The sequence below is a fragment of the Dipteris shenzhenensis genome, chromosome 16 (genome assembly GCF_047967505.1).
Source record: "Dipteris shenzhenensis isolate YYH24624 ecotype China chromosome 16, Dip_SZ_1.0, whole genome shotgun sequence".
In the NCBI taxonomy this organism is placed as follows: domain Eukaryota; kingdom Viridiplantae; phylum Streptophyta; class Polypodiopsida; order Gleicheniales; family Dipteridaceae; genus Dipteris; species Dipteris shenzhenensis.
Window position 1 is genome coordinate 56653498 of NC_141611.1, and position 11789 is coordinate 56665286.

The 11789-nt window shown below is 40.9% G+C and overlaps 1 protein-coding gene across 3 annotated transcripts in view; it reads left to right on the top strand.

Annotated features, from left to right (window-relative positions):
- Positions 1-5053, top strand: part of LOC147893177 (Ribosomal protein L13 family protein) — a 32629-nt gene extending 27576 nt beyond the window's left edge. For 2 of the 3 annotated variants that reach the window (XM_087387232.1, XM_087387231.1), the window contains 2 exons: positions 4229-4340; positions 4517-5053. In XM_087387232.1, coding sequence (XP_087243358.1) covers positions 4229-4340; positions 4517-4699 — 295 coding nt within the window. In that variant the 3' untranslated portion in view covers positions 4700-5053. The remainder of the gene's footprint in view (positions 1-4228; positions 4341-4516) is intronic. The other variant, XM_087387233.1, reaches the window with a different exon arrangement.
- The last annotated feature ends 6736 nt before the right edge of the window (positions 5054-11789 follow it).

Genomic DNA, 11789 nt, shown 5'->3' on the forward strand with positions numbered 1-11789 from the left:
TTTTGTTTCTTGACTTGCTTGTTTATTTTTACTTAGTCACCTTCTTCTTTTCTTCTTTATTTCTTGTTTTCTCTCTTTTGTTTATTTGACGTATTTTAGTAAGCACGGGGTTTGCCCAAGAGACTCCGCAGGTCTTTAGAAACCCAGTATAGCTGCTTATGCTTAGGCACTGATGATGACATAAGTGTTTCTTTGCTTGCTAAGTATGTCTTCCTTTTGTTTTTCATAAAAGTTATTGTTCTCCTCGTTTTTCTTCTCTTTCATTTTCTCTTTTATTTTCTGTGTAGATTTTTGGTCTTTAGAACAAAAAAAATTCTAAATTTGTATGATTGGACTTATTCTAGTCTTACAAAGGTATATTAAAAAAAAATCTAAGATCACTACCTTGAGTACAAAAGTACTTAAGGCCAACAACTCTAACTGTAAATCCTTAGAGAAAGTATCAAGTAACTTCCATTATGAAAGACAATAAAATTTCGCCATCTCCATATATGCCGAAGTGTCCCTGCACGAATCAGTTGCCACAATCGATATGTCACGATTTGTGACGTATTGCTTTCTCTATACCTTAGACTTATGGATGGTTTGATGAATGGACACTTATGCCCTTTCGACGGGACACTTCCTATGAGACAACCCTTCACAAGAGACACTACCATTGTAATGTACCCTCTCATCAAGGGTCACACCCTTCACAAGGGGTACACACCTCTTTATGCACATACACTTTGGAGTACACACCTTTTCATGTGTGACTCTTCACTCTCTATATAAGAGAGGCCCAACTGTATGGATGACACACTATAGACACTCGAGCAATACAAATATTCCTGGGTTTATTTGAACCTAAGGCAACCAAGGGTTAGGCCTTGGGTAAGGGGCTGGTTGTCTCTTTTTAGCCCCCTAAGGACCCTTTTTATAGGTGGATGCTTGGGCCCAAGGGTGTACCTATCCTAAGGGGTATGACCCTTTGTAATAGGTGTGCCCTTTTGTGAAGGGGTAAGTCTCCTTTTAAAAGAGGTATGTCCCCACATAAAAGGGTTGTCTTTTTCCACGAACGGATGTGCCTTTGGGTGAGGAGTCAACGCTCTTCATCGACAAGGTGAGTCCATTGGCGAAAAAGGGTGTGTCCCTTGGTTTTGGGACAGCCCAAGCACATCAAAGGACACGAGAATTGTCATGTCCATTCACATCAACTGGTGATGTGAGGTAGATAGAGAGGCCACTGATGACATAGGTGGGGTTGGCGGTAAAATTTTTACGCTTGGCATTTCCTACAAGCAAGAGCAAAATTGCTCTGATACCACTGTAAGAAATCCTAGATTTACTATATTTAGAAATGTTCTAAGGAACAGAAAAGAGATTGAAATAGCAAAGAACAACATTTTAATTTTTGGCAACCTCCACCAGCCTTAGGCGAAAACACATCGCGAATTTCCGTCTGCCTTCTCCGCTTCAAAACGGCCGTACGGATTTTGCCACCCTCTCACAAGCAGGCCGTCGCTTTCGTCTGCATCTTTTGGAGCAGTTTGCAGCACCCGTTTCTCTCTGGCTCTTCCCGCCATACCTGCCTGCGACCAGGAGCCCTTGCTGCCCATCTATCACGACCAGACCAGCCTGGCTCTTGCTGGTTCTCACACCATCTTTGCCTGTGAACAGCAGCCTTTGCTGCCTTCTAAATCCGACCAGCCAGGCCCAGCCAGGTAACACACAAGCATGTGCCACATATTCAACGCAGAAAATAGCGCCACGTTCCACACATCTGCCCTCTTCTGCAAATCGCCTCTGCCAACGCCCAAATCTGCCTCGAAATACTCGCTTGATCAAAGCTCTCGGCCCTCCAAGCGCCTTTTCTGGTTCACCATTCAGCGTGGACTTGATGGACCTCCAGACAGAGATTTTAAGGCCATGCTATGCAACCAATTGGCAGATTTAATCTATGCCAGGTGAATTCTTTTTATTATTTTTCTAGGATAGGATTCTCTTCCATATTTTTACTTGCTGCTCATTATCAAATTGCAGAAAATGAAAGCCCTTTTTTTATATCATGGAAATCCCTGGTAATGCCCCTTCCCCTTCAAGGTCACCACGGGCATCACCCATCACCCAATATTGTGTTCATATTGCACAACCAGCCCTTTTTGGGGCCTTTGCATCATGGGTCTTTTGTGTCACATCCTATACCTTCTGCGTGAAGCACCTCAACTTCACTATTTCCTCAGCACAGTCCAAGTTGTGTTTCATGAGACACGCAAATACCCAACACCCGATATTCCCCACGAGTTCGCTGTCCATCTTTGGAGAGACTTTTACCCCTAAGCTTCAGCATCTCCAGGGTACCCTCCACCTCCTTCAGCTCCCAGATATCCTCCTGAGCAGGTTCCCCCTTCCCCAAGACACACTCCCTCTCTTGGATATCCTCCCTTCCCGACAACAGCCCTTGCCCTTTTCCAGATCCGTGGACTCTGCAACCAAATCCTATCCTCTCAAGAGCAGTAACACCCACTTTGGCATCACCGTGTTACCTCCTCAGGACCTCCAATGCCAGATTTCCACGGGTGGCTCCATCCTGCCTCCCCTGCCCCATCTTGCATGAGCAATCTTAGGGAGCAGCCCGGATTTTCCTAATGGTACAAACTAGAGCACAATCCCGTGCTCTCCTCACAGACCTCAGACAAGTCGAACCGCTCGCGTCCTACCTCTCCGGAGATTAGCGACTTGAATCTTAAAAAGTTCCCTGAAGTGACTATACATGGCGAATCAATACTTCAACTCCAAATTTCTCAACTTCAAGACAGCATTTCTGATCTGGTCTAGAAATTCCAGCTACTCAAGGATTCTCGCAGTACCACACACAGAGAATGACGAGACGCCACCCAACGACTATGTGGACCCGATTCCACCAGATGTAGAAAACGTTGAGCTTCGTGCCCTCTACCGCTTACTTCAAGCTTCCAAAACTAAAAGACTTGACATAAAACTATCGGGAGCGCCAAAATGCGCATGTATTTTGATACTGTTGACCTCACTGAAGGCAAAAAGATTGCCTTGACAGCTTCCCTGCTCAAAGATATAGCTTTTATTTGGTGGCAACAACGCTTAAAGGACGGCGAAAGTGTGTTAACTTGGGAATGTTTTGAACACGTGCTCCATAAGCAGTTCATGCTTGCCAATGCGGACCTCCAAGCACGCTCAAAACTTCAACAGTTGGAACAAATGGGCTTCCACATCTCCCAATTCACCACAATGATGCTAAAGATTGACGGTAACAGATTGACAAAGCGCTCCTCCTGGTCAAGCACCATTGGGACCAATTCCTCCCAGGTCAACTTGTGATCTTCCGAGTGGAGGTTCAACAGTAATGATAATTTTTTTCAGCACTTGCGCTTACCTTTGCAGTCTAGTGTGCAGTAGCTTCTCTCTCTAAACATAGTTTTATCTGTCTGGACATGGTTCCTGCATTTCTCTCCCATGCTACCTTCGGCTGCTACTTTGACATGAGCTTTCATACTTCGTTGCTCATCAATCAAGTTTCTTCATCCCGTCCAGACACTCTTGATTTGAGTAAAGAACTGTTTGATCAGAACAAATAAGCTTGAACTCTTGAAGTGCAGCTTGTTTATTCTGTCTGACCTTGATGTTTGGATTGGAAAGCAATTTTCCCCATGTAGTCTCTCTCTACTCTACAGTCAATGGACTGATCACTGTTGTATGCTTGGTTTCTGCATTTGGAGAACAATATATATAACATCAAAAGGATTAACATTACCATTTGAGAGTCAATAACTTTCTTGACAGCAGGCTTGAATCAAAGCCCTGTTCAGTATTGATTGTTGACTATCTTTCTCATTGCTTTGTGAGTTTCTGCTTCCATTGGCTATTCTGTGGCTACCATGCCCACCTGCGGCTGATAGTTTATTGTTTGGAGTACTTACAAAGCATGAAAGTCACCAGTGGTCTAGTAGCCACCTGCATTGTAGTATGGCATGTGTGCTCTGCGGTTGTAAGGGTTTGCTTTTATTTTAAAGTGGCTGATATTTTGTCAGCGGTCAGTAATCAGTGAGCACCGTTGAGTAATGTGAAACTGAAAGCGTTGTGTTTAGATGGACAAACGCCTGCATGTGTGCAAGATGTTTATTTTTTATCAATTAGTGTAAAAAATATTAACGAAGGAGGGAGGGATGAGTTGTGATCCTATTTTTAATTTCGACAAGAAGTGCTTGTGCAGGTACATAGGTCACTTGAAGGAAAGGAGCTTGAAAGATCAGATGCGAAAGGATCCAACTGAGGTTATCCGCAAGGCTGTGCTTCGTATGCTTCCTAAGAACAGGCTACGTGATGTGAGTTGACATATACTCTTTCTTACCAGTGATGTGCATGCATAATAACTTGTAAAATAGATTAAGGACTCGTTTCAGAATGAGTTAATTTTTGACGTTTTCAGATGGAATCACTTTGATTAGTGTTTTGGGATTTGATTTCAAGGCTTGAGGAATGATGGAATTCGTTTTTGTAGGATCGAGCAAGAAAGTTGAGAATTTTTGTGAATGATCAACATCCATTTGCAGATAAGCCCTTGGAACCATTCGCAATGCCACCTCGCAATGTGAGGGAGCTTCGACCTCGTCAACGGCGAGCTGCTGAGCGTGCTCGAAAGAAGACTGTCAAGCAGGCACTCTTGCATGAGGGTAGCCAGTAGCAAGATTTTAATTGAATCATCAAGGTCATATTTGGCTTATTTTTTCTTTGGATATCTTTAAATAGAGCCTTTTCTTTTAGCAATTAGTCCTTTATTATTTTCTTGGTCAGTAAGCATAAACCAACAGGATTTTTCAACGGTATTACAGTACTATTGGGAAGGATGGTTATATTGTCAGCAACATTGAGAGTAATGAAGTTAAAAAGGTTGCTCATACTATACGGAAGGTTGTGTTGGTAAGAGCTTATGGATTTGAACCTTGGAGGTAATTTTTGGTATGAACGATGCCATATGTGGTTGTGGAAGAATTCTCTAGTTGGAACTATATGATGCAGTGCTGTCCCATCATAATGTAGAGTCTATTCAAGTAGCATGTCCATTACATCTCTATAGCATGGATGCACGTCAACAAACTATTTTTAGGATCTTTCAACTTGTGTTCATGTGTCACATTGTCTTCTTTGTATTGGTTTCAAACATGGCCATCTTTAAGAACTAATTGTATTTCAGCCTCTTACATTTGTTACCTCTGGATGACTTCTTGATGTTATATGGGACTGACTTTCTCCTCCTCGTACTTGACTTCTTGCCATGATTGCATTTCCATCTTAATTTCTCAATTCTTTCTTCTTGTACTATCTTTTGTAAAAGGACTCAAACAAGACCTTGAAATAGAATGCCATTAATGTTAGTGGGCTATGCAAATTAAAAACGATACTTCCAACTTTCATTGATTGAACTGTACAATTGGAGCGTGTAGACATTTCAAGTGTGAACCTATGTAGGTTGAAATCAAGGATTTCACAACCTAGATGATGTGGAAATGCAATGCGGAGGCCAAAGCTTTTAATAGGTCCAATACATGGACCAACTATTGTAGCTCAGCTTTAACTATGAAGTAAAAACCACCACTGATTGGTTGAGAGATGACATTAGAAGTATGTAAAATGAACCACTAAACTAGAACACTTGTTGAATGTTGTCTTGCACGTTCATGCACAATTTAAACTCGTTGCCACCTAGGGCCTTGTGAAGATATAAGTTGCTTGATTTGTGAAATGTCATGTTACCATATTTTTCTCGATAAATTGGAAATGCACTTTATGTGCTTTGTTTTGGGATGAAATGTGATATAGCTTTTGTTATCACAAAAAAAAGTTGTATTACCAATATGATTTACATGGTGAGCATAAACATATGTGGTTTTCCAATGGTCTTATAGTCCTTTGGGAAGGATGGCTAAATGGTTTGCAGATACTATATGGAAGGTTGTAATGATGAAAGTTTAACTACATGAGCAAGAGCATATTTATTTTTGTCACACATAGTTTTTAGGATCTTTTTCTTTCTTCTTCCTTGCAGCTAGGCTTAAGAAGAATAAAAAATTAGCCAACTCAATTCTTAGTCACATTAGTGGAGCTACTAGATGCATGGACAAAATTTGCTCAAAACAAAAATTGGTGTATGATGAAACAAGTTTGCATCACCTTGAATGTGTACTATGTGCTTGATTCATAATTATGGCTATCAGTAAGTCAAATTTCAGATTGGGAAATGAAAGTGGAATCCAGTGATATAGAATTCTTTATTATGTACAAAACAACGCAACGTGAATATTAATGCTAGAGGAGTAAGTCATGGTGCTGTAAATATTGTTGTACATTGATGTGCCAATAGGGATTTTGTTGATGATGGTGAGATCTAGTTATGGCACATGAAACATGCTCACTTAAATTTGCAAGCTTGGAAATAGCAGATTAGCTTATGTGGACAATTGTAACTATTTCACAAGCACTAAGCTTGATGTTTCTTTGGAAGTCCATAAGGTGAGTGAAACTTATGCTACACCCAAGGGAGACAATAGAAATCAATCGAAAAGGTCTTCAGGTATCCAAAAGATGCCATGAATGTATTATATACTTCTAATGTTAGAACACACAACTTCATGGCTTTGATTGATACAAATTGGGCAAGGTCAATGGATGAAACGAGGTCTACAAAAAGCTAGATACCTTCACCTTAGTCAACTACAATAACTTAAGAGCAACAAACAACAATACTAAAGGAGAATACAAGGTGATGGCTCAGATGTACTGGTGAAACCAGTTGTAATTGGAACTTTATGTGATTATTGGTCTCTTGAGACATAATATAAAAAACAACTACTTTTTTTGCCCAAAAAATTCCCCCCGTTATCGTTTAGGCTTCCACTCTAAGGAAATCAAGATGATAGTGCAATTCAATTTTGCGATAACAAAAATTGTATATGCCTTGTAGTGATTCAAGAGTGTGATACATTTCATCAAGAAAAAGATGACACTACAAGAAGGGGATCCCTTTTCTAGCACCACAAATAACAAGTCATTGATATCTTCACAAAGCCACTAGGTGACAAGAGGTTTAAACGTTGCAAGAACAGCCTTGAGCTAAAAGAAAGATTAAACGAGTGTTAGAATTTAATGCTTAGTTTTACATATTAATGTCAATTATGAAACAACTAGTTACCTTTTATCCTAGAACAAGCTAAGCTCAACCATGACATGTATTGGACCTCATAAAAACCGGCCTTCCTATTGCCACATCATTAAGGTTGTTGATGATTTCATATTACGTGGGTTTAGACTTGTTGAGTCATGTATATGTTTGTGCCTTTTCAACTACTGAAAGTTCAATCACTAAACGTCGGATGCTTCTATTTCTCTTTTGATCTCTCTTTCGCAACACATTAACAAAATGAGTCTTATTTGAGTTTTTTTACAAAGGAGAAAATGGAATTGATAAATGAAGTTGAAAATGCACTAATGTCAAGGAGACAAGTATAATTCCAAAAAAACAATCCCAGATAAATAGTATCAAGCCATCAATAGACGTAACAAAGCTAAGAGACTAAAATACAATTATTATGTTTGAGCACCATACAAAGAAGACAAATGTGCACATCAAAAGGAGTCAAGGTGAAAAGAAAGCTTACTTGAAATTTGGTATATGGTACTATGGAGGAGGCAGATAGTTGAATTGGTAACTTGCTAGTGGGGAGAGGGAGAGGGAGAGAGAGAGAGAGAGAGAGAGAGAGAGAGAGAGAGAGAGAGAGAGAGAGAGAGAGGGGGAGGGAGGGAGGGAGGGAGAGCCTATCGCGCCGTGTATGGTCTTTGTGCCCCTCGTCTGGCAATGCTATGTCGGCTCCCTCTATTGATCCATATATCATATCTGTGGCGGAGAGAGAGAGAGAGAGAGAGAGAGAGAGAGAGAGAGAGAGAGAGAGAGAGAGAGAGAGAGAGAGAGAGAGAGAGAGAGATGTCTTACCCTCTTTGGGAGGCCTCGTGGGCCTATGGGACAAAAAGTACATACCAAGTAACTCATACACATACAAGCCATTGTGAGCTGAGGAAAAAGTCTCACTAAGGCCCTTTCTTGAGTACTATACCAAACTAAGCTCAAATCAAAGCTAATACTCAAAGCTCAAAGCTCAAAGCTATTCCTCACTCTTAGAGTCAAAACACATAACCAGGTGCCATGGTGGTTCTCCAATGAGCTGCGAAAATATATCATATATGTGTCTCTAGATTCGTCTCTCGCTATAGTGAGGGGCAAGATCTCCACAATCTCTATATCCAGCTGGTGGGCCATATCGAGAGTGATGGGTGATCTCGTCCAAGTAGAGCTATGGTCTCTGCATCTAGTGCGCCATATCGAGAGTGATGCCTTTGCTTGGATGATCTCCTCCGAGTAGAGTTGTGATGTGATGAACCTCCATCGTGCGTGCTTTGGTCCGTTTGTACATTGTGTGTGGTCCTTGCATCTCTTGCTGCATCCCTCCTTGTCATTGTCTCATCCTAGTGACCCATGCTGCCCTCATTTTCATCTATCTCCTCCTCCTCTACTCCGCCATGTCTAGGGGCAGACTCGAATGTGTAGAAACCTATGACATGTCGCTAAACTTGATCCATCCTTGTCTTCCATGGTACTATCTCCTCCTACTGTCTGGTCTGCTGCTATAGGATCTCTCTAGGTTGTTGCATTTCCATTAGATAGAGGCCAACATAGCCCTAGTCCTGGAGGTGAATCAGCTAGGAGAGAGGCCCAAAATCGTGTTCCTCCTCAAATAGACAATCATACCGCCCTCAGTAAATTGGGCAAGTACATAGGAAATGCTCCTTTGTCTTGATCTACCACAACATGCTTAATTTGCAGATCCGCATACCTATGGCTCTCCCTGCCTTGATCCTCAATTTATGGGACAAGACCTACATATGTTTGATGACAATCTTGAGGGTGTGTGAGACTCGCCTGCCCTCAAGATATTGGCGTTTGATAATCACCCCATCCTTTGATCCTCTTAAAAATTGGTCGCGGTAAACTTGAAACTTGGTGGGAAACTTCTGGTCCCCCCCCCAAGTTCGTGTCGTGTAGAGCTGGAGTAGGTCCAACCATATAATACAATTTTCTCATCTCGTGGGACCAAGGGATTAGGGGTTGTTGCATCCAAGTTGTACTAAAAGGTAGGGCGTCCATCTAAATAACCTAGCTACCAAACCATTTGGATAAGCATGTATACTAGGCCGTGTGAACTCCACTCTTAAATAGTCGTATAGATGACTCTAGTGCCAATCTCTGTAGTCTCCCTCTACATAAGGCCGAGACCCTGTGAAGATCAATGACAGTCTGGAAGATGATATCAATATGGAGTGGTGTCATGGCGAACTCTGTTTGTATGATCTAGTGGGGGCTGAAGGATTGTTTTGAATAATCTTGGATCCCATAATCACATACAAACTCTCAAAACATTGCTACTTAGTCGTCGCTCATAGGCGACTCCCCAGAAGGGTGTTGCGTACATGGCTGTTGATCTCACCAGTGTGTCAAATAGCCATCCATTCATTGGGGCATCTTGGAAATGTGCCTAAAAGCACTTCTGCTCTAGTCGAGCTAGAGCTCCCTATCCTTGTGTAAGTCATGCTCTAGTTGCATGGTCGTTGTGAAGGGCCTTAGATAGGTGTATGATTGTACAATGTCCATTGGCGCCCTGCAATAAGTGAAGGTGTGTCGGTGAAGTATTGCCTATGAGTCATTGAAAATCATTTTCCAAGGTTGGCTGTCGGCTCTCTCTATACAAAGCACCTCTAGGGCATCTAGGTGTCTTTGTAAGCCTACTATTGCTGAGGAGCATAGAAGGACTATGTCATTTGCATACAACACTATCTATATCACCAGATTGGTGAGTAACAACTATCCCTCACCCCCCAAGCGATCAATGAAAGTCGTCATCTCATCAATATAGAGCCCAAATAGTGTCGGTGAGAGGGGGCATCCTTGCTTCATGCCCATCGTTCTCTCGACCCAATCTAATAGGTCTCCAAAGGCACATACTTTCACTCTGATCGACATGTATAGACTCATTACCCCCCAAATCATGACTCATGGTTCACCTAATCATGTGAGATCATGGGAGTGTGTCGAAGGCCTTTCGAAAGTCTACAAAGCAAGTGTAGACTTTCTGGGATCTTGATCTCACCTCCTTGATGATTACCTGCGTCGTAGGGTAAAGATATGATCTAGAGAGGAATGCTGTCTCCATCCCAATACTCATTGCCCGTGTATCTCTATGTAGGAGCTAATATCTCTCTCTACTATCGACCCATAAATCTTGGCTAGCGTATTACCAATCATGAGAGTGCTGTAGTTTTAGGTATTCATGGGATGCCATGCTTTGTCTATTGGCATAATGGTGGTGGTACTCCAAGTAGGGGGAAATCCATGGCATAAAAATTGAACATTTGTGCTAGGATTAGAGTCATTCCTAGGAGTCCATGTGCAAATTGCTCACTCCATAGCCCCTCATGGTCTTGGGCTCCTAGTTTGGGGGCTGCCATAGTGTAGCTCTCACATTCTGTGCAATGAATAAAATGGAAGTGGTGGGCTTGGAGAGGGCAAACATATCAGGTGGATCCTGAACCAAGACGTCATAGAGGGATGTTGCATAGGTGTGCCACACATATGAGAGAGAGAGAGACTTTCAATTTTAATTGATTTTTTCATGGACTATTGGCAATTATGTGCTATCAATCACTCAATTAAATATATATAGAATTTAAAGTTAGCTTTAATAAAACTACATAGTCTCTGCCTAGTGTCAACATCTTGTTTTATTCAAAATATGTGTAAGAAGGTATTTTCGAATTCGGCATTTGCATGCCTACAATATGATGAGTCTTAATTTCAATGTATAGGTTTTATCAAAACTACTTATGAGGAATTTTATATAGTTGTATGTGGCTATGGGGATATCAATGAGTAGCATCATGTATTTAGTCTTTTTGTTAATGTGTATGGCATTGATGGTTTTTACAATGGTCTACATGCCCTTATCAATATAATCAATAGTTAGTAGTTGTTATGCATAATGGGTGTTACCTTGTGAATGACTAAACTTGACTAATATTTGCTTTTTAAAGGATGCGTTTGAAGATGTTCCTAATTATGTCCTACCATAGCATTAGACAAGCAACTTTAAGTTCATGAAATACTCATCCATGTTAAGGCTTCTCAGTCTGTACCTTTGATTTCTATTCATTTGGAATATTAAATTCAAAAAATGGGATTTACAAGCAATGGTGGATTCGATAAAGAAAACACACTTCCTTGTCTTATTCTTGTTTGTAGATGCAAGCCTTCATCAGAACTAGGTCTTTTCTCTCATTGTACCTTTTATTTTTATTCATTTGGAACATTAAATTAAAAAATGGGATTTACAAAAGCAATGGTGGATTCGATAAAGAAAACACATTTCATGTTATTAGTCTTCTTTGTAGATGCAAGCCTTCATCATATCTAGGTCTTTGTTCTCCTCTAGAGTGTGTTAAACTTTAGTTGGTAAAGAAGTAATGCATTTGTGAGTGGATATGTCAATATTCTGTGAAAATAACATGCATATATGCTCAAATCCTAAGCTACATTTTGTCCAACAATTATAAAGGGAAATTAGATACACAACAAAAATATAATAAATATTCATATTTTGTAAAAATTAGATCGATGTCCAAAGACAATGTACACATGATACACGTTTGCATATGAATGGCGCCATGTCAAA